Below are 25,590 nucleotides of genomic sequence, written 5' to 3'. Positions count from 1 at the left end.
ACACACACACACACACACACACACACGCCACAGAGGAGGCAGCTCCAATGTACTCTGGAGAAAATGAAACAAAGTAAAGACTACGGATTATGATGTGTTAAACCTCAAAGGGCAGATGCTGTAGGAGCATATTTCATTTGTGATTTCTGATGTTGGTTTAATATAAGAGTGGTACTTGCATTAGGCAAACCTTTAATATCATCCATGTAACGTTAGCAAGTCCACGAATATTTTGAGATGCTTTCCAATATATTTCAGCATGTTAAAATTAAGACTCTAGAAAAAGGTACACTAGACTTATCCAGTTCCCACTGTTATTAGTTTATAACCTTTCAGTTTCTCCAGACACATCAAGTAAATATGAATATATACTCTCATTTTCCTTAGTTTTTACATAAAAGTAAGTATACTGTATTATTTTTTAACCTAGTGATGGTCAATATAAATATAAAAAATTGGGGGATCAAAAAATATCATCTTTTTACTTTTCCTCAACTGACTTTTTGTAAGAAAGAAGTAGCCTTCCCACCATGTAAGTCACTCAACAATGCTCAAACTTGTGCCTCAAGGCTATATTAAAACTTATACCCAGAGGTCACAGTTGGGGACACACACACACACACACACACACACACACACACACACACACACACACTCAAACGTTTTTTATTTACATGCTGCATTTCTGAAAGCTTTTGAAAATTATAGGAGTGATCATTTTGCCTTTGTCAGATATCAGCACAATAATCACAAACTTATTGGGGTCAGATGTGGGTACCTCTCCATCTCAGATTCCTCCCATCAAGCAGTCCTCCCTCGAGGCCTGTTGTCCCTGATACTAAAGGGTTTTCAAGGAGAGGCTCTGCACTATTTTCCTTTGTATTCCAAGTGCCCAGCATGGAGTTTAGCATATAGAAGGAATGCAATTAAGACTGCTGAAAGAATAGATTCTTAAGAGACTGCCGGAATTGTGGCTTAAATTTTAATACAACAATAATTGTGCAATTATTTAAACAGTGGAAATTTATATATTTTTTTCACTGTTAGCAGTGAGAAAACATGTTTTGGCATTCCAAACTGATGAACAGGAAGTCGACTGGGTTTGGGGAGCAGAGCCCATTTTAGTAGCTTCAGTTTCTCCTGATCTGCTGAGCACTAAATGCAAACCCTGCAGGAAATCATGGTGGGCTCTTAAATGAAGGGATACTACTGCTTATAATCAAAGTAAAACTGTGAACATAACACCTCCCTGACATGTCGATGCCTCTGGCATTTACTGCTCAGGACTTTGCCCCATAGGCTGACTCTAAAGAACAAGGAATTAATGCATTTAAAACTTTTTAGGATTATGCGATGACAAACACTGGCCATAAACTTCAGGACCAATTCTGTACACAAGATTACAAATTTTAGAGGCTTCCACCAATGCACACTATATTATTTATAACATGTACTCTTCTCTCTCAAATCTCTTACCCTATTCCTCTTCGGTTCCAAGTCATGACCCAAACTTCGTTCTTTTGGCACATATTACCTGCCTGCACCAAATGAGGTCTAGCAATAACAGAAAGGCTGAGCTCTAGCCATATTTTCTGTACCAGATAAATTACACAAAAGGACACCATCACTAAAAGCAGCCATCAACTTGACCACCATATATATATATACATATATATATATATATACACACACACACACATATATATCAACATCTTTTGCTCCTTTAGAAAAAACAAATAATGCTTTCAGTAAGAAAGTTTGTTCTGATTCAAGTGAGCAAAATCCTAATTAGCCTGGGGAGAGTTGACACTGAAAATACAAAAGATTTTTTTTTTTTTTTTTAGTAACCTACTAAAAAATTATTTCTTGGTGGCCTACAAAACCGTTTAATCTTTACTTCACTAATGATTTATTTTCATTGAAATCAACGAGCATTTTTGGAATGCATTTTCCAAAAACATTTAGGAGAAATTTCTTTGTCATGTTATACGAAAGTTGTATAATTTCAGTTTGGGCCTATGTGAACTGTAGGTTTCTACTTTGAAAGAATTCTCTCCACATAATATAAATTCCAAGGGCCAAAAAGACCAAGATAAACCAACAGAATTTTAAAATCAACTAAGAAAGAAAGTTCACATGACACCAATGGGTTGTGCGTGGAAAAAAGGCTGCTGGAACAGTGCTTGAGATACGAGACGAGTATGACATATCCAATTCGGTATTATAGAGGCTGACAGCTGAAAGATAGCCTGAAGTCAGGAAAATGAAACTATTTTAACATATATGTATATTCTAACATATTTCATTGTGGAAAACAATCCTTTCAACAGGAAAGGAACAAATCGATTTTTCCTTTAAAGTGAAACTAGACAAAACTCCAAAGTAAACAAACCGACACAAGCCAAGTGAAGCTCTCAGTCCACTCCAGAGCCTGCCATCAAGGTGATCACCTTCCAGCTGTCAGAGGAGCTGGCGCGGGAGCCACAAGGAACAGCCTGAGCAGTTTCATCAGTCATGTCTGCATGTTTTCTGGCATTAAATGACTCAGGAGTATCCTCCATAATGAAGCACCAGGCACCCTGCTTTTGAGTTTGGGAGGATTAGAATAGAGTAAGCGTATCAACTATCCACCCCTTGAAGTTACACTGCTAACTAAGAAGTGGGCTTCTGCACGTATAGGAGCCACTGTCTGACCCAAGGACCATGTTATGGGGTGAAGGTGCACCGTTATGGGGTGAAGGTGCACTGATTGCTTCTACTCAGGGAAAGATGCCTTGAGCCTGGGAAAATCTATCTACCTTGTCTTGATCCCTACATTGGGGCTTGAGAGAGTTCTCTCTTGGTGAATTAAAGCTTCTCTAGTATTTCTGGACTCTGTGGGGTGGGGCACTGTTGGAACTCCATTTTCCTTTTTAACTCTCATTTCAAAACAGGAGATCAATTCCAGCATGCACACGTCTGTTTACATTATGCTGTTTTTCAATTAATGAGCTTTCAATGGCTTTCCATTTTCAAGTTCTGACCACCCTGCCTGCCTTTCAACGCTCCTGCCTTATTTTCCACTACTGCCCATGGTGCACCTTGCCAGGCCAAAGATAGATCATTTCTGATTTTAAAGCCTGTACTCTTTTCACCAAAAAGTTTGGTCTCCCATAGGTTGCTATCTTCCTACAGTATACTGGCCTTGAGAGTATCTTTTTCTACTTTTGAGTCACTGTGGGTTCAGGAAATGCAAACCACTTTTGCTATCAGACCAGGCCAAATATTCATGAGGTCAATTTCTTAGAAAACGAGCAGCTCACAGATCTTTCTTAGAACTCAAGGACCTTGAAGGGGCATCTAGCAGAGAGCTTGCCCAGAGTAGACTCTTAAGTATTTGTCGAATCAATTCTCCAAACCAAATGGAGTATTTGTCCCAATACTTCCCCCTCCATTAATCTAAGGGGTTAGTCATTGCAGCTTCAAGATTTCCTCATAAATATTGAAAAGATAACGCCTATGGCAATCAACCTCCTAAATTCATAGGACCATCTTAAACCAATGTTAATGCACTGTAAACAGATACAAACAGTGACAGCCACTGGTGGAGCAGAGGTGAACTCACCAAGGGCACCCAGAAGACCATCCCCTTAACAGAAGCTCTGACAAAGGACCCTGAAAAGAAGTTTAAAAAAATTGAGTACTTGATCATCAAAGCATCAAGTAATCCTTTGTTTTTTAAGAATACTAAGAAAAATTAAGGACAAAAATCACTATGTTCAAAACCCTCGTATGACCCAGATGTAGTTGTAAACCCAGATGATACTAATACACACATAACGAAGGCACATGAAGCTAGACTTTTGCTGTCTGCAGCTGCTGTTTTGGAGAGTATGGTCTGAAATCTATATTCTGGTTAAAGTGAGGCACGTTACAATATAGCTTCTATTAAACGGAACACTTTTTCACTACTCCATCTTTTATACTCACACACATACAAACGCATGATTTTTCTTTTTGTTTTTCTTAAGAGTTCATTTTTCAAAGTTGGATATCAGAGCCAATGTTTTAGACTTAAGGTCTCGTTTTGCTTTTCTTTACAGTCCATTTCCTGGGGCCAAGTCAATTTTTTTTTTTTTAAGTATTCAGCAGAAGCATACGCTACTGTAGTTGCATGTTCAGACACCCACGTGGAAAGAGTCCTCTGGACTTATACATTCATTCTTAAAAGCCTGGAGTATGCAAACAAAGATGCGGCGGGCAGAGGGCCAGTTAATAAATCTCATTTCCTACTAGCATCTGCACGAAACAGCCATAGGGAGTAGCCTCTCTAGGGAGAGCCAGAGCAGAACTCACTCCCTCTGTGAATTAAACAGTGTCACCTCAAATGGCCCACCCTACATTTATATTATTTTAAGCGGCTCTTCACATGTATAAATTTCCAGCGCTCATAAATGCAATGAGGATGCTGGGGCCAGGGAGACAGGCCATCACACAGTAGTAGACATGAGCCGTGGAAACATGTCCGCATGGCCATTTTTACACTTGATCTTTTCAACTGAATTAATGGAGGGGTAATTTTCTAAAGGAAACTTGCTCTTCTAACCAAAGTGCACACTGGTTTCAATAATGATTTACTATCCACTCTAGTCCAGGCTGGAAAAACGGGCTTTGTTTACACTAAGAGGTACCTGGGTTAAGATATCTGGGTCATGAACCATATTTGACCCTTATTTATAAACAATCTGGTGCAAACGTTATAGCAATAAAATCTCCTGCTAGGAAGAGCGACCGATTGCTCACTGACAGTGCTCGGAAGCACTGTCTTGCTCTCCAGTTGCACACTCCCCTCCTCTCAGCTATACTACCAGCCAGGCGAGGGGTGTTCTTGTTCTGGAGTTCCTAGGAGTACCCCTTTCAATAATCGCAGCATTCTTCTTATATTAAATCGTTTTTCTTTTAAGAAAGTCTTTCTTTTAAATGTTTGAAGTTAACTTCATGAAAATTTTGTAAGACTGCAATGAGATATCGTATATGTAATGAGCAAATGTAGATTTCTCTAAAAAGATAAAGGATTTTCTTGGGGAGGGGTGGGGAGGGTGGCTACCTAGAAGACAGTAAAGGAACCAGAAAGAGAATTCCCTCTGATCATCCCAGGACTCTGGGCTTACCCAGGCTCTCCATGGTCCTCAAACAGAACTTTCAAGCACATCTCATTAGTGAGGGATATACAGAACCTAAAGCCGAAGCAAAACTTATTTGGTTACACATCTACTCTGGCTTTCAAATTGACTTCCAAGTTTTCTCAGCAATTAAATGGCAATATTATTCCAGCCTCAGAATGCCAAAATAATTACAGAACCATTCCTGGATAGAAAAATGTGTCACATTTTTCCTTCCCCTACACCCTACCGAAAAATAAGTAGTAGCTATGAGACATTTAGTCATCCACTTTGGAAGAAGAACAGACCAAGGAAAAGATCAACTGTGTGTGTGTGTTTCCATGTGCACCCTTTGTATAATATAACACAAATGCAATTTTGGAGGCCCTCTTCTTTATTTAACCTATGACATGTCTCACTATGGTGTCAAGTAATCCTGTTATATAAAATACAAATACAATGATGCTAAGAGTGACTTCAGAACTTGTTCAGTCAGTTCTTTATTCAAATTCAGTTGTTTTTCACACAATTTCAGGTACCATCATAGGAACTAAGAAAGCAAACTGGAAATAATTCAGGAAACGGAAATAACTTGGACTGAACTGAAAAAGTAAATAAAATTTCATTTCAAAGCAATAATTTATCACCAAAAGGTTGCATTTAAACTTTCCGCCAAGTGATTTTTCCACTGCCATTTCAGTTAGCTCATATGACTAATAAAACCCAACTGGGTCACATCTTTAAGCCCACATGGTAAAATTCAAACTCCGTCTTCAAAGCAACTCCTACCTACATGACAGAGATTAAATTATTTAAGAAATGAGGGCTTCCAATGTATTACCTATAAGAACAGTTTAAATAAGTGAGATTTAAAAGCAACTCAGCGTTTTTGTTTTTAATGCTATTGGGTTGTTGGAAAAGTCATGACGTATTTTTTTCTGTTTTTTGTTGCAAAAATGCGTCATGACTTTTCTGACAACCGAATATTATAGGCTTCAGAATGTTCACAGAGAAAGGTGGAGAGTCAGGGGGAGAAGAGACCGAACTTTCCCAATCACAAAAGTCTCCAAAACAAGAGTCCCAAAATTGTGGACCAATTTCGATGTATACTGAGTGCATAACAAGCTTTTTGGACTCTGTGAGGATGCCATGCCAACGTATTAGTTGGAGCCATAAGGCATGAGATTTTGGTGACCTCATGGGTACAGCCAAAATTAACTCCAAGTATTTACATAACTGCCAGGGAGGACAGGGCAAAGGTTGCTTATCATTTTTTTTTGAGTCAACAAATAAGTGTTTCTTTGGTAAAAGAGAGAGGAAGTGGGGGTACTTTTAGTCCTATTTTATAAACATGCCACATTTATACACACAGAATATTCTACCCATAATACCAAGGCAAAAAAAAAAAAAGAGTTATTTCCTGTTGCTCACTGGCTGAGAGGATGCGCTTTAGAGGTATGTGTGCTCTGCCTCAAAGCAAAAGCATTGTTAGTGGTTATCAAGGTAACATTTTAAAAATAACTACTCCAGTACAAAAGAACTTGAGAGGAAATATGAGTGAAGCTATCAGTCTCCCTTTAAGTCTGGCCTTGAGCTGCATTGGACTCTAGCGGCATTCTCAATTACATTGTTATCCTTATCAAACAATGCAAACAATTTTAATGAGCTTATCTACCAGAACATATTGCCAGATATGCTAATGTAAAAATGATGCCAGCCATACAGGCTGACTCATTAATCAAAAGGTTCACAATACAATGACCAAGATCAGCTCCATCCTCAAATCAGACCTCAGCCAAACGCCAGGAATTACCTTCCTACTGTAAATAAGGGCGGGCGGGCTCCCCCACCCACGCAGAGACCATAGACTCCTAAGAAAATGCATAACGGCACCCAGCTCTTTTCAGGTCGGTTGCAGTCCAGTCTCTTTCGAATAAACCTTGGGTTCTATGGGGAAATTTTTGGTGAATGCCTGACACCATGACCTCTGCTGTCAATCCTTGCACCAATCAGCGCGCAGAATTCTTACAAAGCTCCATCAATCTGGTGGTTTAACATCACAGACTGCAGCTTAATCTAGAGGATTCCATCTTTCCTGCACACACACCAGGGCAGGCGGAAACATTTTCCTCGCCATCCTCCTGTTCTCTGCCTTTAAGCACAGCCTACATAATGGTTCCTTTAAAATGTAAAAAGGAAGGAGGAAAGGAAGTGCTACAGCCTGTCTGCCTTCGGAGAGGGGGAAAAACTGCTTGCATTTTTATTAATGTGAAAGGAGAGAGACGGAGGGAGATCCCTTGCAGGCAGCAAACCTATTCACAAAATGCTTTCCATCTGCAGTCGTGAAGCCTCAATGCATACCCAACATGACACATGGAAACCGATAGCAAAGAATCACAACCACCCTTACAAACGCACGTCTGCAGCCTGGTCCGGAGGCAGTGTCTGCTCCATTATATAACGGGCTGGATTTCCGCGCGCCCCCGCCGCGGGCCCCCGCCCAGCGCCGCTCCCAGTACCAGCCTCATTACCTGTAGGAACGCTCCCCGCGCACGGTGTGCTTCCGGAAAGGAATGATGGTCCCGTTATCCTGGATGATGTCGTTGTTGTTCTCGCCATTTGGGGACAGGGTTTGGGTCGGACCAGGCATTGGCGCACTCCCAAAGAAGGGAACAAACAGCTGTGGGCCGGCTGGTGAGGAAGGTGGCTGTGTCTTGCCTTCCCGCTCGCCTGCTCCTCACGCAGACCGTGCCTGCCGCCTGTAAAGCTCCCTCGCCTCTCTGCTCTGGCTCCCACCCCGCCCTCCTGCGTCCCGCCCTCCTGGCTGCTGACGTCAAAGCGCCGGCAGCAGCACCCTGGTCACGTGTCCAGGCCCGTCACCATAGCAACTCGCTAACTCATCACCTCGGCTCAATTCGCACAGGGCCGCGGCGTGACCACGCCAGCAGCTCCAGGCAGGCACCGGGGCAGGCAGGCCTACATCTGGTATGTAAAACCCCAGGCCACCCCCAGTCCCCCTCGCAGACTCGCCTGGTCTGAAAACCAGCTCTTCCTCTAACCATTTCCTTTCTGACCCATGCTCCAACTGCAGCTGTGTACACAAAAGAACGATTCAGGCAGAGGGGGTGTGGGGGACCTTTTAACTCCTTCAATACCAAGTCCTTATGCCATTTAAAATTAAATTCAGTCAGGTTTCAGAAAAATATAGTTAAGACCTGGTGGCCTGCTTCTAGGAAATATATCAGACTAAGGGTTTAGAATTTCCAGCTTCTTCCCCCATTCTCCAAATAGTAGCAACTTTCTCCCCAAACGAAGCCCCAAACCTGAAAACCTAAAAGGAAGCTGTATGTCCTTCTGATCAATGTAGACTTTAGTTTAATAATGTAAAGATTAAAGATTGCAAATGAAGAAATTTGCTATACAAAAGAATCCCCAAGGAGGGTTTGTAAAAAAGATAACTACCATTTTAGAACATCATGGTTACCCAAGATTCCCTAATTCAAATTCTTATATTGCCTCCTGATACAACTAACTCTTTGCCATTTATTTCATTTTCATTTGAATTAAACTAGTGGACACCCAATATGTATTTGTATTTGGAAGCGCTCAATATTCAAGATGTCCTATATCATTGCAATGCAGTTTTCAAATACACTGGCTATGAGACAGGTACTATTATTATCCCTATTTTAAGGATGAGTAAACTAGTGAGATTAAGTAACTTGCTCAAGGTCACAGCTAGCAAGTGTGAACTGGGGGACTTCAAAATGACATCCTTTATCAGTATGATTGGACAGCAGTGATCTATATTTAATGTGAGCTCATAAATATTGTATTTCAAAGTAAGAATCAAGTACTTTATGTACACTCTCAACATGACTGTGAAAAGATGGCTGTGAATAGAATTGCTATTACTGTGCAAAGTCTATGGATGAGACTGTAAAGTCTAAACAGACCTCAGATGTGTCCAGTGCTTTCCTCCAGAGAGGAGAAGAGAGTTTGAAGGATTCTCTGCTTATCAAAAGTGGTCTCTGACCTTTTGTGGGGTGGGGAAGGAAGAGGAATTGGGGTCTAAAAGGTAGCATAAATATATACAGCGGAAAGTCCTAGGCTATGTGGCTCACCCCTTCACATCATTGTGTGGTTCATCAGCTTTATCATTTTATGATACAGATATTAAAAACAAATAAAAACTTTGTCATTCCTGACAATTCTCCAGCATTTCTCCCTGGTAATAAGTTATTTCTGGCATCAAGCTACCAGAATTAGAATCAAATGATCTACAACCCAGATGGTAATGGTATACTCAAACAAGGGTGCATTTTTTTTCTTATTTTGGGCTATATTTTAATGATTTTATTTTCTGCTTCTCCAGTGAATTCACATTGTACAAGTTGATTTCTTCATATCTCAGCTTACATGAGAATTTTTTCTCATACAATAAGGATCCGATTCTGACCTAAGACTTACAAAGTACAAAGACATATCTAAGAGATACACACCATGCCTCACATTGCACACTGAGCTGCAGGGCCTTGAGAGTGTAGTCATTGCTAGAAGGATCCATGTTTCCTCTTACTATTTCTGGTACTGGCCCCATGGTTGTCAATTTCCTTATTAAATTGTTCTCTTTCACAAAAGCTTCCCGTTTCTTTGGGGACAGTCTGAATATGAAAGACACAGTCTGCAAATCAAATATTTAATGTTTTCAGAGTATACCCTCTCATTTTGGGTTCTTTAGTATAGCTTACTTTTCCATGATCCCATATTTAAGTAATACGTTAGACATTGGTATTATTGATGGGGACAAAATTTGTCAGAATTTGAATGTATAGCTCATTGATTATACGAACTAATTTTGTGGAGAGGCTACTCACGAACAACAGGATTATGGTCAAGAATTTGGGTTAATGGGCTAAAACGTGAAGGGTAGCAAGTCAGGTGAAGGAGGTATCAAAGAGCCCTTGTAAATATTCCTCTAGAACCGCTCTGAGCCACATGACTATAAAGGGACCCAGAGAGCGCTAGAGACCTGTGATTACCATCTGAGATGCAGGGGTAACGGGTAATAATTTGAAAATATTAAACAGATGTGTTTTCATTCATCTTCCCATAAATCAGGTGACCTGGCAGCCATTCCCTAGTTTAGGGCTAGAGAGAAGTGGGGGGGGGGCACATTCCACTTTGGAAGGAGGATGCTAGGAAATAGGGAAAGTGCAGAAAAGGCAGGAAGAGGGAGGGGAGAGTCTACCCTTCCCAACCCTAACTCAGTGTAGGAAGAAGGGGATGGAAGTAGGAAAAAGCAGGCTCCCAATCTCCAGGTCTCTGAAGGAAGACAGACGTCAGAGAGGGATCGGCTTTGCTCTCAGCCTAAGGGACTCTTGTCTCATTTCCCATTTGAGACTCCGGGGAAAGACCGCCTTAAAGAACATCACCCTGACACCTCCCTTCCCAAATAGGTGCAGCCCCATCATCGGAAACACTGACATCAGTGGCTTGGTATACATAGATAGGCAGAGGGGCTAGGAAGAGAGGGAAGGACATCTAAAAGACTAAATGTTCCCCCAGGAAATGAAGCTATTCGATGTATAACAGTGTAAACTGCAAGACGCCGTAATACTGTGAACTGGCAAGTTTAAACCCAGTTCCGTTTTCCCCACCCCTCAGCAGGGTGAGCAGAGTCACACAGATCATTGTAGAAAAATATAACTAAGCTAAAATGTCTGTGTGCATCAACTATGGATTAAAGCTTTCTTATGTACTTAAAGTATATGCAGAAAACTGCCCTACATCTCCACCTGCCCTATGGAGAAATGGCTCCTCTCATAGAGTATCATGGTTAAAGTTGGGGCTCTGGAGTTAGGCCAACCTGGGTCCCCGACCTGGTTTTACCACCCGCTAGCTGGGTGACTCTAGCAAGTTACTTTGCATCTCTAAGATTTAGTTTCCTCATTTATGAAGTAGATTTAATAATACTGCTTTCACAGTGTTGCTGTGAAGATTAAATTACATAATGTATTTAAACAACACAGTGTTTGGCATATATCAAATACTCTTTAGTGGTATGTGTTGTCATTTTTGAACAATGCTAGGCATCCCCTAAAATGTTCATTCATTCACTTGACACTTATAACTGGAAGTCTTGTGTACCGGAAGCTGGCAACACAACAAGAAAAGTCCCAGGATCGGTCTTTGAGGGACTCGTTGTAGGTTAAGATAAAAACATAGGCAATTATGATACAACATAATGCTATAATTGTACCACATAGGGCTCACAGGAGATGAACACCTAATTCAGAATGAAAATTGGGAAGCAGGTAGGTCTGAAAAGTTTCCCCAAGGGGCTATGACCAAAGCCTCAGATGAGTAATAATTATAACTTTTTTGTTCACTTCCCATGTGCTATCCAGACCGTAAGATCCCTTAAGACAGGGGCTTCAACTCTGTTGTCCATTGCTGTATCTACAGTTCCTAGAACAGGGCCTGGCAGGTGGTTGACACTCAAGGAATATGTCATTCATTCACTTATTCAACAAATAAATACAGGATTTGATTCTCAAAACAACCCTAATGACAAAATTGAGGTTTTAGGAGAAAAAAAGCAACTTGTCCAGAATTGGATATCAGGTTTCCTGAGCCCCCAAATTCATGTGGTTATCCACTAGGCTGCATTGTCATTTAAAAGAGGAATGGTAGGGGGTGACTGGTTGCCTCCTACCAGTTGGTTAGAGCGTAGTGCTGATAACACCAAGGTTGCTGGTTCGATCCCCTCATGGGCCACTGTGAGCTGGGCCCTCCCTAAAGGAGTCAATCAACTATGCCATTGTAGCATGGAAGCAATGTGTAACCAATGACCATGACTGTTCCCCAATAAAATAACAAATAAAAATAAAAAAAGAGGAATGGTAGTATAAAGGGAAGATAAAGGCCTTCTCAAGATGTCTCTGGGAAACAGCAAGTTGTTTAGTATGGGCCCAGAATGGAGGACACGATAGAAGGAGATAGGGCCAGGACAAGCCGCAGAAAGGTGCTATGGCCACGCTGACCTTCATTCTGAAGGTGTTTTGCACCCATGAAGTGCTTGAGGGAAGCAAATTAATGGTGAAATTCACACTGAGAAGGTCTGATGCTGGCGGTAGTATAGAGGACATATTAGAGGAGATTAAAATGAGTCAAACAGTGATGATGGCCTAAACTCAGAGGCTAAGGGGTTGAAGAAGAAAGCACAGATTTGAGATTTTCAGAGTGTCTAACTGTTAAGATTTGCTGTCTAACCAGAGATGAGCACAGATGTTGAGTAGGGGTGAAGAGTGTGTAGTGAAGGAGAAAGGGATATTTCAAATGAATCCCAAGTTTATGGCTTGGGTAGCCAAGTGGATAATAGTATCACTTATCAAGCTAGAAAATACAGAGTGAATTGCCCTTCTGGAGGAAAGGTTCTCATAATGTGTTTTTGACATAGAGAACTACCTATAAACTTCCTAGTGGTAACAATGAGTGGTCCCTAGCTTCACACATAGTGGGTGTTCATTATGTATTTGTTAAATAAGGGGATATGCAGCTCTTTGAACTTATGAGATATATTTGACTTGGAGATTTGGAGGAAATTATCTCATAGGTGATAATTGAAGCTGTGGGTGTTGACACCCTCACTCAGGGAGAAAGAGAAGGCCTGGGATGGAACTCTTTAAAAGTTGAGTGATAAAAGAGAAGCCTGCAAAGAGAGATTGCCAAGGATTTTTGCACAGTGGGGCTAATCACAAGGGAGTGGCTTCACCGGGCCCAGGAGAGAAGCAGAGTAGGGAGAAGTCTCCAGAGCCAAACATCACGGAAACTTTGAATCAGATAAGGCAGAGGAGTGTTCACTACATTTGATAAAGTGTTCTCAAAGATATTTTTAAAAGGTTGGATTTCAGATCAGAATCATCAATGATTACTGAAAAAAACAAATCTTCAGGAAGTAGGGAAAGCTGCAGTTCTTTGCAAAATTACTAATATTCTGACCTAGCAAAGATTTAAAGGAAGGAGCAGATATTAAATCAAGGGTCATATATGTATATAGTATCAGCGACTAACTAGAATCAAGTACTTGCACTAAAAAACTCCCAGCAATAGAGCGAACTGACATGTAAATTAACGAGAACCTGTTAGGCACCAGATGAACCGATCCTACCTGAGCCCCATTGCAGTGGGGTCAAGACCCCCCACCCCCAAAAAAAGGTAAACAAAAATTTAAAACGCATGTTTACAGAGTGGGATTACCAAGCTGGACCCAGAAGACACAGAGCCAGAGCCATGAGAACAACAAGCATAAAAGGAAGCCAGCAGCAGCCCCAGTACACGGATCCAATCAAGGAAGATGGAACTGGGCACCAACCTAGATTTTAATTTTTGGAGTTCCTAGGGTATAGCACAATCCCATTTCTCCTGAGACGCTGGCCAGTGAGCACTGATAATTGTGTATTGGCAGAAACCATTGTCTCTCTACTTCTCCAACGTGCGAGGTCCATCTAGAACAGGGATTTTACATTGCCTTGGATTTGAAAAATCCAAAAAACAATAGCAGAGATGACATGAAATCATTTGGCAGGATGGATGTTCATCCCGATTCCATCCCAGAAGCATCTACGCACCATGAATGCCTTTTCCAGGTTAAAATGTTTTGACTGGAGCTGATGTCAAAGGCATTCACAGCTGTCGCACCACTTTACAGGGGGGCTTCCTTAGATTGTTATCACCTCTGAATGCAGACAGAAGATTCCACTTAGCTGTCACCATTGCTGTCCTGGGACAAGTAGTTTCTCTCATGTGTATGCCCTAGGATATTTTCCAGTAGGGAATGGCAGGAACAGCTTATCGTCAATGGCTGAAAATAAGCTTCACACGCAAAATGATAGTAATGAATCAATACGTGATTAGCCAGCCATGGGCACTGGCCCTGAAATCACAGAAATGTACCGTATTTTGCCATGTATAATGTGCAACCACGTTTTTGGCCCAAACTTTCAGGGAAAAAAACACTTTTGTTTTAATTTTTTTAATTCAAAGTTTTATTTGTTTACATTTAGGTACTTGCTTTTTGTATTATAAAGGAATTTTAGCATTTATTTTTCAATATTATTATGGTACAAGAAATTTTATGTAACAAATAATTACAAAACACAAAAACAGATACAAGGTACAAGAAATTTTCATGTACCGGTAACAAATTTCCAATATTTATGCATCATACATAGAAGGCCAAGAACTCTTCATCGTTGCAAGTTTGCTGTAAGTTCAACAAGCTGATCATCGTATTCCAGGGTATTATTTTGCATATGGATATAGTTATTGATTTCTAGAGTTACACTTTTAACTCATAAGCATAAATAAAAGAATTAAAAAACATTTATATAGATACAGAATTAGTACTACCCACGTATAATGCGCATCCTTATTTTCCCTCATAAATTTGGGTGAAAAACTGCACATGTATACACAGCAAAATACGGTATTTGAGAGTGGTCCTTGCTCACTACCTTAACCCTGAGACATAGATTTTATTAGTTCTTAATTTAGATCTGCTGAGAACTGCATATGTATATGTTCCTGGCTTTTAATAATAACATTTTCTTTAAAAAAAATTGGTGAATAATGTTTTTCCCCAGCTGAAGAAACCTTCTTCAAAGCCAACTTAAACTGGTGTGCTCCTCCAGGATTGACTTTTGAGATTGCCTGTCCTTGCAGATTATTGATTAGCCACATTTGTAGCTATGCTTATAAGTTCGCAAGACAGCATCTTGCAAGTCTCCCCCCTATTTGCTAGTAAAATAGGGTTTCTGTAATGTCAAAACACAGAACACGTCATTGCATAAGACGTCTTGGTGTGTTGGAATTAATTTTCTAATTTTATTTTTCTTGAGTTTTCTCAAGCTTGGACTTAATTTTGTGGAATAACTCATAGAACATGATGGGAGTACAATTGGAAAACACTCATAGAGCATTATGATTTCTGTAATCATTCAATCAAATCTGTGCAATGTGAGATGTCAGTCTATTAAATTAAAATGTGCTTTTGAATTTTACCATCTGGTTAAATTTAAGAGCTTTAAATATGTTTTCCATAAAAATACAATGTGATAAATGTTATAATTGAAGAATGTATTAAATATCACAGGACTACAGAAAAGAAAGGAACCATGTCTGGCAAATAGGAAAAGCTTCACCAAGGCAGTTATATTTATTTGTATTAGGGCTCAATCATTCATTCAACAAACATTTATTGAGTACCTACTATGTGCTAGGAATAATTCTAGGCACTGAAAAATATAGAAATTAACAAAGTAGATAAAATTCCCAGCCCACATGGAACTTACACTTGAGTGTATGAGTGTGCATGTTGCAAGGTGGGGGGCAGGGAGTCGGAGGTGATGAGGTCAGAAAGATTACAGAGGGAATGTACAGGGCTTTGAACAGCCATTGTAAAGTCTTTGGCTTAAAACCAAAGTTAGAAACCATTAATTTGTAATAATGTTAGCAGTATCTGTTGGCACAGATGTTGAATTCTAGTAACAATGACAACAATAATAGCAAAAGCAATACCTTATATTTATTGAGTCCTTTTTATGGACCAAGTGTTATGCTTTCATTGAATAGGTATTTTGATCTTCACAAACACTTACGAGGAAGGGGAGTATTAAATCCTATTTGTCAGAGAGAGTAACTATAGGTTCTTCGGAAAAGTCATGACGTATTTTGTCTATGTTTTTCGAAGGTCATTTATTTATTTAAAAAACAAAGATCAATCAATGATATATTGCCCATTTTGTTCGATAACCTTTGGCCATCTTCCAGTGAGCTTCATAATTCCTCGTTCATAGAGGGACCTGTCTATATTTGCGAAAAACTGAACAAGGTGCAGATTTACAGCCTCATCTGAATTGAACGTGATATCACACAAGGAGTTTTGAAGAGAGTGAAACAAGTGGAAGTCTGATGACGCAAGGTCAGGCGAGTATGGTGGGTGTGGCAACACATCCCATCCAAGCTCCAGTAATTTTTTTTTAAAGATTTTATTGGGGAATTGGGGGAGGGGAACAGTGCTGGGGAATTGGGGAGAAGGGGAACAGACAAGTTGCTGTTGTTTTGTTCTTCAGTCTAGTTGTGGAGGATGTTGCTTCACAGGCCCAAGCTGGCACCATCATTGTGCTCTTCCCGGGTGAGGCAGATCAGTCATCGGACTCTGGACTGCTTCTTATGGCAGTTCTTGGCAGCTCCTGCCGGCTGCCAGCTACTCACGCTGGCTGCCGGCCACTCACGGTAGCTTATGGCAGCCCACTGCAGCTCCACTGCAGCCTACACCATTTCTGGTGACTCACAGCAGCCCAGCTCCAGATCGAGCTGTTGTTCACCATCTTAGCTGTAGAGAGCAGTGTCACCGGCCCTCATGTGGGATCCGAACCGGGGCCCTGCTGCTCAGAGCTGGCGTCCCAAGCCAGCTGTTAACTAACTCACCACTCGGCCGGCCCCAAGCTCCAGTAGTTTTTGACACGTGATCAAACTTGTGTGTGGTCTCACGTTGTTGCGATGGAACACAACTCCTTTACAATTAACAAGCTCTGGACGTTTCTGGATGATGGATTCATTCAAACTGTCCAATTGCCGACAGTACACATTTGAATTGATTGTTTGGTTACTTGGTAGGAGGTCGAAAAACACGACACCTTTAAAACCCCACAACACTGAGAGCATAACCTTCCTCTGATGAATGTCTGCTTTCGATGTCATTTGAGGTGAATCATCATGTCGGGACCAAAACCGTTTGCACACCACATTGTTGTAAACAATCCACTTCTCATCACCAGTTATCAGTCGCTTCACAAAAGGATCGTTTTCCTCACGTTTAATGAGCATATTGCAAATCTTTATATGTGCCGTCAAATGAACTTCTTTGAATTTATGCAGAACCCAAATATCGAGTTTGCTTATATATCCCAGCTTCTTCAGGTGGTCATGAATGCTTGAATGATGGATGGTCAATGTTTCTGCAATCTCTTGTGTTGTGTAACGTGGATTTGACTCGATCAATGCCTTTATTTTGTCGTCATTAACCTTGGTGGGCCTCCCTGACCGAGGAGCGTTGTTGAGATCAAAATCACCAGCACAGAATTTTGTGAACCATTGTTGACACTGACGTTCTTGTACAGCATTGTCACCGTAAACTTTATGCAACTTTTCACAAGCTTGACTTGCATTCTTCCCTTTATGGAAGTAAAACAGTAAAATATGGCAAAAACGCACAGTTTGGTCTTCCATCTTCAACTTGTAAAATCTCCCAAACTCCACCAAACTGCTCATTTTTTTTTTTTAGAATGAAGCTAGAACTGTCAGCTGTCAAATGACAGCAATAACATAGATGCTATGACTCTAGTACTTCCAAAAATGAACTAGTGCCATCTGTTGCAAACATGCGTCGTGACTTTTCCGAAGACCCGATAGTTAAACAGCTTCGCCTGATCACTAGCCAGGAAGGGGCAAAGCTGGGCATGAACATACCTGCCAGGTGTCAAAGCCGTCATTCTTATTCACTAACAGCCTGCCTCCCACTAGGGTCTGATAAAACCAGGGTATAAGAATGCAGAATCTTGGGTTGGGGAGTAGCAGGGATGAGACAGCAGAAGGATAGAGAGGCAAGAGAATGTAGATTGCTGCCCCAAAGGCAATTTAGTCTTAAGGGAGCAAGGAGGTAAAGCCAACAAAAGGCTGGAGGCAAAAACAATGAGGAGAGGATGTGAGGCTGTACAAGAGAGCAGTATCTGTGGGAGTAAGAGATTAGAGGAAGTAGGATAGCTGCTGTAAATTGTGGTTAAGGAAAAGGGAAGGGGAGGGAGGAAGAGATACCAGGATTTGGGGTTACCAGTCTATGGGATTAATAGAGAAAGATAATTTTCTTACCCTTATTTATCGTGATTAACTTTTTTTCTTTTTTCTGAGCAAGCCTGGACTATCAATGTCCATTTCTTTGGTATCTTCTGTGAGGTCGGGGGAGAAGAGATCACAGGCATTTTTTTGGTCTTTATTTTCAAAGCTAAAATCTGCTTTCATTTTCACTATGCCAAGACTGTTATAATTCAACCATCCAGCTACAAACATGCCTATTTGAATGCTCTCACTGAAATGTGTCCATGGCCAAGTTTATGAAATTCCTTTATTTCCTTCCCCTATTTTATTTCCACTTTTAAATAAAACACATCTTGAACTGAGTGGGTAGGACAACTAAAAATGGATAAAAGGCTTCTTGGGCTCAGTTGGTTGGCCAGGGAAATGAAGAGACTGTAGGTACCATTAACAAATAAATAACCTTCCAGAAGGCTCGGAAGCTGTCAAGCGATGACTTCCGTAGGGCTCTCAAAAGTCAGCTAACCCACTGGGCTTTATTTCTGACTTTGCTATTAAGAGGTCTAAACGGAATGAAGTTTAATATAAATACAAAGCCAGTGGGGGTGGGGGACAATAGTTTTAACAGGTAGCTGTGGCCTCTAGAGTTTAGAGCCGCTCAGAACTCAGGCCATTACCGACAGCAACCAGGGACATTGAGAGAGAGTCTTGCTGAAGCCTGGGGTTTTTCTGTCAAGTCTGGTGTGCATGACGGCAGAGCTGTGGCTCATGGATGGCTCCTCAAAAGCGTGTCAAGGGAACATAAGGCCGGCAGCTGGGAAGCAATGTGAGTAATGGAAGAGAAATTCCCCAATTTCTGACCTCATCCAAATAAAATTTAGAAAAAAGAAAATTAAAGAAGCTTACTTCATTTAAAACAGAGAATACAAGTGGAAATCACAAAGTAAGACTAAGTTTCCATTAGAAATGTTTTAATTAGTGCTTATATTTTGTTTACTCAAGAGCTAGTAATGTCAAGTATCTTCATGGTCTCAATTCATACATATAGAACATGAACATGAGGAATCCAACTACAGAATATAGCATATGAAAACATAAAGGGTCACCTTCAAGCAGCTTCCATTTAGTTTCTATATGAAGGAATCAGATCCCTAGGAAATCCAAAGAGATCCTAGTCTTTACAACATATAAGGAGCCACAATGAGTTAATAGTCAGCTGATAGAGCTAGATCAATTCTTGGGCTTAACTGCTCATACATAGCCTGCCTTTCACACCCTCCTCCAAACCCCCAAATCCAGTCTCTTCAGGAAGGATGCTATCAGCTTTCAAGGATGCAATGGGATCATTATAAATGAGAAGGAATGGCATGTAGTGCAAAGGGCATGTCTAGTGCGTTTTTATTATATTTTTGTCTTCCCCTTCTTCTTCTGGGAACTATTCCTTCAAACCCTGTGGTTCAAGTAAAGCTTGCCAATTAATAATATTCCATCCTTCTGGTACTAAGATTGCTTCAGAGTTAGGCCTGTGACCCAAGCCAGGCCATTTAGAATATTTCTCTAGGATTTTAAAAATTAGAGCTGCAACATGTGTGCATGTTTGGTGTGGGGAGGAGATGGTATCTTCCTTATTAAAGATAGAACTTTAGAATTAAGAAAATATAGTACAAATTTCTAGGCAAGAAAAAGAAATAAAGGCATTCAAGTCAGAAAGAAGTAAAACTACCACTTTTTGCAGATGACATATTGTATATAGAAAACCCTAACTCCACCAAAAAAGTGTTAGAGCTAATAAATTCAGGAAAGATGCAGGATACAAAAATCTGTTGCATTTCTATACATTAATAATGAACTATCAGAAACAAATTAAGAAAATAATCCACTAAAATTAATCCAGAAGAATAATATACCAAGTAATACATTTAACGAAGGAAGTAAAAGATGTGTACATTAAAAACTATAAGACATTGATAAAAAAATGAATTAGACACAAATAAATGGTAATATATTCCATGTTCATGTATTAGAAGAATATTGTTAAAATGTCCATACTACCTGAAGCAATCTACAAATGCAATACAATTCCTATAAAAATTCCAATAGCGTTTTTCACAGAAACAAATTAAATAATCCTGAAGTTTGTATGGAACCACAAAAGACCCCAAATAACCAAAGCAATCTTTAGAAAAAAGAACAAAGCTGGAGGCATCACACTTGCTGATTTCAAATTACATTACAAAGCTACAGTAATCAAAACAATATGGTATTTGGCAAGAAAACAGACTCAGAGATCAATGGACCAGAATACAGCACCCAGAAATAAACCCATACATATTTGGTCAATTAATTTATGACAAAGGAGCCAAGAATACACAATGGAGAAAGAACAATCTCTTTAATAAATGGTGTTGGGAAACTGGACAGCCACATGCAAAAGAATGAAACTGGACCACTACCTTACACCATACACAAAAATTAACTCAAAATGGATTAAAGACTTGAATGTAAGACTTGAAACCATAAAACCCCTAGAAGAAACCATAGGTGGTAAGCTCCTTAACATCAGTCTCAGCAATGATTTTTTTGGATCTGATACCAAAAGCAAATGCAACAAAGGCACAAATAAACAAGTGGAACCACATCAAATTATAATGCTTCTGCACAGCAAAGGAAACCATCAACAAATGAAAGGCAATGTACTGAATGGAAGAAAATATTTGCAAATCATTTATCTGATAAGGTGTCCAAACTATATAAAGAACTCATATAACTCAATAGCAAAAAATCCCAACAATTTGATTAAAAAATGGGCAGAGGCTCTGAATAGACATTTCTCCAAAGAAGACACACAGATGGCCAACAGGTACATGAAAAGATGCCCAACTAATCATCAGGGAAATGCAAGTCAAAATCACAATGAGATGTGAGATACACCTCACATCTGTTAGAATGGCTATTGTCAAAAACACAAGAAGCAAGTGTTGGTGAGAATGTGGAGAAAAGAAAACCCTTGTGCACTGTTAGTGAAAATGTAAGTTGGTGCAGCCACTATGGAAAACAGTATGGAGGGTCCTTAAAAAATTAAAACTAGAACTACCATGTGATCCAGCAATTCCACTTCTATGCATTTATCTGAAAGAAACAAAAACACTAACATGAAAAAAATATATGCACCCCTATGTTCATTGCAGCATTATTTACAATAGCCAAGACATGGAGGCAATCAAAGTGTCTATACACAGATGAATGAATAAAGACAATGTGGTACGCATATATAATGGAATATTAGTTTTTCAATCATAAAATAAGGAAATCTTGCCATTTGCAACAACATGGATGGACCTTGAGGGCATTATGCTAAGTGAAATGTCAGAAAGAGGAAGACAGATACCATATGATTTCACTTATATGTAGAATCTCAAACTCGTAGATACAGAGAGCAGATTGGTGGTTGACAGAGGTGGGGAGTTAGGGGTAGGAAAAAGTGTTGAAGGGTGTCAAAATGTACAAACTTCCAGTTGTAAAATAAGTAAGTCCCGGGGATAATGTACAGCATGATGCCTATAGTTAATAATACTGTACTGTATATTTGAAAATTGCTAAGAGAGTGGATCTTAAAAGCTCTCATCACAAGAAAGAAATTATAACTATGTGGTGATAGATGTTAACTAGACTTATTGTGGCAGTCATGTTGAAATATATACAAATATTGAATCATTATGTTGTACACCAAAACTAATATATCAATTATATCTCAATTTAAAAAGAAAATGTAGTATACATTTTATATTTGCTATATTTTGCACAGAAGAGTAGAAGTAGAAAGAAGTCATGGTCGGGATTAATACAGACTTGGATTTGAAGCCAGATGCTGGTATGTACAAGTTGAATAACCTTGGCCAATTACTTCTCCTAGCCTCAGCTTCTTCATCCATAAGATGAAGATTTACAAGGTAAGATTTTGAGCTATAAAGATAGGTTCCCACTTTGTCCACTGGGGCCATAATTTTTGACACTCTTCCCTTCCAGAGGCTGGATCTATTTCTTACCCGTTTGAATCTGGACAGGACCTATGGAAGTTTTGAACAATGGATTTTGGTAAAAATTAGGCCAACCATTTCCTAGCCTAGACTTTACAATGACTGGCAGCTTCTGCGTCAGTCTCTTGCAAGCCAGATGCCGTGTAAGAAGTTCAACTACCCTGGGATCACAAGCTGTGAGTACAAGCCATGTGGAAAGGCCCTAGAGGATGAGGTCATGGGGAGGAGGGGAAGAGAGGTAGTGATAGAGGAAGTGAACCCACAGAGTTCCAAGGCTATAAACATGTGACTGAAGAAGCATCCTACAGACAGAGCCACCACAGCTGATGGTAGTCCACTCTGTGGGTCAGAGACAAATTCCCTAGCCAAGACCTTGCTGAATTCCTGGTCCAGGAAACCATGAGCTACAACAAAATGGTTACTTTAAGTTAATGAGTTTTGGGGTAGTCTCTTCAGCAGTAACCAACAACAGCAACACCCCATTGGTTCTCTGTCGCTGCGTAATGAATCACCCCCCCCCAAAACTTAGTGGGCTAAAACTATAACAATCATTTTATTATCTCTCATTATTCTGGAGGCTGACTGCACTCAGCTAGGTGATCTCTTTGCAGTTGTAATGAGAATGTGCCTGACTGCTGAAGCCATCTTAATGGCTTCCTGTCTCACAACTGATGGTCAATGTTGCCTTTTAGTTAGGACCTCAGCTGGGGCTCTGGTTGAACACCTACATGGACCTCTCCGGGTGGCCTGCGCTCCCTCACACCACGGCTGCTAGGTTCCCGGCACTAACATCTCTAAAGGGCATGGCAGTTTTAAAATTCGGTCTTAGGAGTCACAGGTCATAACTTCTGTTACACTTTTCTGGTCAAGGCAACTGCAAAAGTTCGCCCAAGAGGAAGGGACATTGACTCCCCTGATATGCTAAGTGGAAGGAAGGGCAATGTCACACTGTAAAAGCAGGTGGGATGCTAGCGCAATAGCCGCCTTCAGAAAATACATTCTGCCACGTACACCCTACTCCACCTTCTTACACCCCATTTCCTTAGCATGGGATTGTGGAGGCAGGAATTCCAGAGAAGAAATGAATCAGTGCTCAAGGATTGAGTTTCAAAATAGACATGTAAGCCCATGACAAAGAGAACAACCTGAAGAAAAGTTTGTGAGCTTCAAAATTCTGACTTTCAAGTATCAAAAGCTTATGATCTTTGAATGACTCAGAACCTCAAGTTCATGTTATGCGCCATAAGACTACATGACTAGTGGGAGACTGTTGAGGTAGGGGCTGGTGAGGGTCCCTGAGAAGGCGTCCTGCCCTGTCTCCAATCCCCAGCCATATCCCAAGCTGGCTTGGGAATTTAGAGTAAAGGGAACATGTCCTTTGCTGTCTATCTGGAATCCTGAGGGCTGGCAAAGCCACACAGAAGTTCCCGACTCACCATGACACAGGACCGGGAGGGGCCAGGTGCAGGTGATGGGTTTGGTGTGACACCAATTTTTCTGAGGAGCTGCTGAACATTTCTGGGAGCTGGGGCGGGGAGACACACCTCACCCCATGTGGTAGTGACAGAAACATCAGAAGAAAATAGGCCTGTTCTACTGACCCATTCGATTTTCCCAAGGGAGAGTTGCCATGAAAGCAACCAAAAAAATCAAATCTCCATTGTTTCTAGAACCACCTTGTAAAAATGTGGTGTGGTGTCTATAGTCATCACCACATTCTCTCACTTACTAAATAAAAGCAGACCAGAGGCAGAAGCAGAAATTAGGTTGGCGCCATTGGTTGGGACAATACACAGGGCATTTAATGAGGACGCTTCTCCCTTATGACTACCTCACTTTCCACATCTCCTGCTCGAACTGGACCCACATCCAGCACTCAATTTTGAATCCTCAGAATTGTTGCTCTCCCTCCCTGTCTCCCTAACTTAGTCACCATACCTATTTATTTCACAATAGGACATGTAGGACACTGCATTTCCTCTCCCACTCCTCACACCCTACTGCAGACTTACCACCTCATGCCTAGCTTATGAGACTCTTTTGAGAGGTTTCTTTGCTTACTGACGTTTACTTCTCAATGTTTCTGACATGTCACCATGAAACTGATCTTTCTTTCCTCCCTGCTTCAAAAGTCTTCAGTGGTTCCCTATCAGGTTCAGTATAAAAATTCCAAGTTTTACTTTTGGTGCTTAAAGCCTAATACAATCTACCCTTAGAAACATATCTCCCACCACATATAGTAAGGATGGGATTTAACTTGGTTACCTCTTAACCTGGAATGCTAGTTCTGTCTCCTGGTATCAGATAAGAAAAGACTTCCCTATATGTAATAAGCCGAGAAAACAGCCTGTAAGTGTCCCTATTTTGAATCCTTCACATATGCTCTTATAGAGATTCTTCCATCCGATTATTGTATTGGACTATGTTCAGAGCAACTGCTGGACCTCTAAACTACCATTTGAAAATAACTTTGGCTGACTTCATGATAAAGCTAGGAAGAGGACAGCAATTTAGTAAATGAATTATGATGTAAATGTAACAGTATCTGAGTTGCTCTCTCCTAAGGATCCCTGTCCATCCAGGACCAGAGAGAGCCGGGAACATTCAGCCACTGCCATCTCATCTTCACAACTGCCCTAACTAATCAGATTACATTGCTAGACTCAGAATCACTATGTTTTCAGCAAATTAAATTATTAGCTTAAAAGTTCATAGGCAATTATTGCTTGGAAGAAATAAAGAATCACAGCATCACCGTGCTTTCCCACGGTTGGTTAAAACATTCAAAGTTCCTCAGAGGGTAAGGTAATTCGTGAGGCTGGATGACAAGCCCCCCAAAAAGTTTCCCTGGCTGATCACTTATATTTGAACACGACCAGCTGAACAGCAGCCTCACATTCTGCACGCAGAACACTCGGCTCTGGGTAAAGTAAATCATTCCACAAGTGGCCTCCTCCCACAGTCACAGTACTTGAGAAGAGTTCCTGAAGTTTGGACACAGTGCTGTGGAGCGAAGCCAGTAAACTTTACAGTGGTTATGAAACAGCTGCAAATCCATGCTTATGACATGCATGATACAAAGGCTCCACATTCAGATCAAGAGAAGAAATATGGCGTGGCTGGTGCTAATACAGGTGAGAAGCTAGATTTCACTAAAGAAACTTAATGACAACCCCGAATGTTTCCTTAATGATGCAGTTCTAGAATGTATAGTTAACCTGTATTAGTTTTCCTATTTTATTTTCTCCACTCCCCTTCCTCCAAGCAAATGAATCATTTACTTTTATTCTTTGTATTCATCACTGTAGCCATTCACAACAGGGAGGGGAAAACCCCAACCACAAACCAAAACAAAAAAATCTGTCCTCACAGCTTCTTCCCACTGATTTTACCTGGCAAAAGACAATGTCCTAGAGTGATGAGAGAGGTTGCCGTTCATAATATTGTCAGTGGGGGAAAGGGAGATACTACATTTACTGAAAAGATCTCTTTTGGACCCTTCTTGAATATCAATCAGGCAAATGTGAGAGCCAAGT

The 25,590-nt window shown here is 40.5% G+C and overlaps 1 protein-coding gene across 1 annotated transcript in view; it reads right to left on the bottom strand.

Moving 5' to 3' along the window:
* Positions 1 to 7,939, bottom strand: part of MAPRE2 (microtubule associated protein RP/EB family member 2) — a 102,512-nt gene extending 94,573 nt beyond the window's left edge. Inside the window, exon 1 of the mRNA XM_019652067.1 lies at positions 7,673 to 7,939. Coding sequence (XP_019507612.1) covers positions 7,673 to 7,791 — 119 coding nt within the window. The 5' untranslated portion in view covers positions 7,792 to 7,939. The remainder of the gene's footprint in view (positions 1 to 7,672) is intronic.
* Positions 7,940 to 25,590: the final 17,651 nt, after the last annotated feature.

Source organism: Hipposideros armiger, unplaced genomic scaffold (genome assembly GCF_001890085.2).
Source record: "Hipposideros armiger isolate ML-2016 unplaced genomic scaffold, ASM189008v1 scaffold_173, whole genome shotgun sequence".
NCBI classification, from domain to species: domain Eukaryota; kingdom Metazoa; phylum Chordata; class Mammalia; order Chiroptera; family Hipposideridae; genus Hipposideros; species Hipposideros armiger.
The sequence above is the reverse complement of the archived record's forward strand: the minus strand, read 5'-3'. Positions and strand labels throughout refer to the sequence as shown.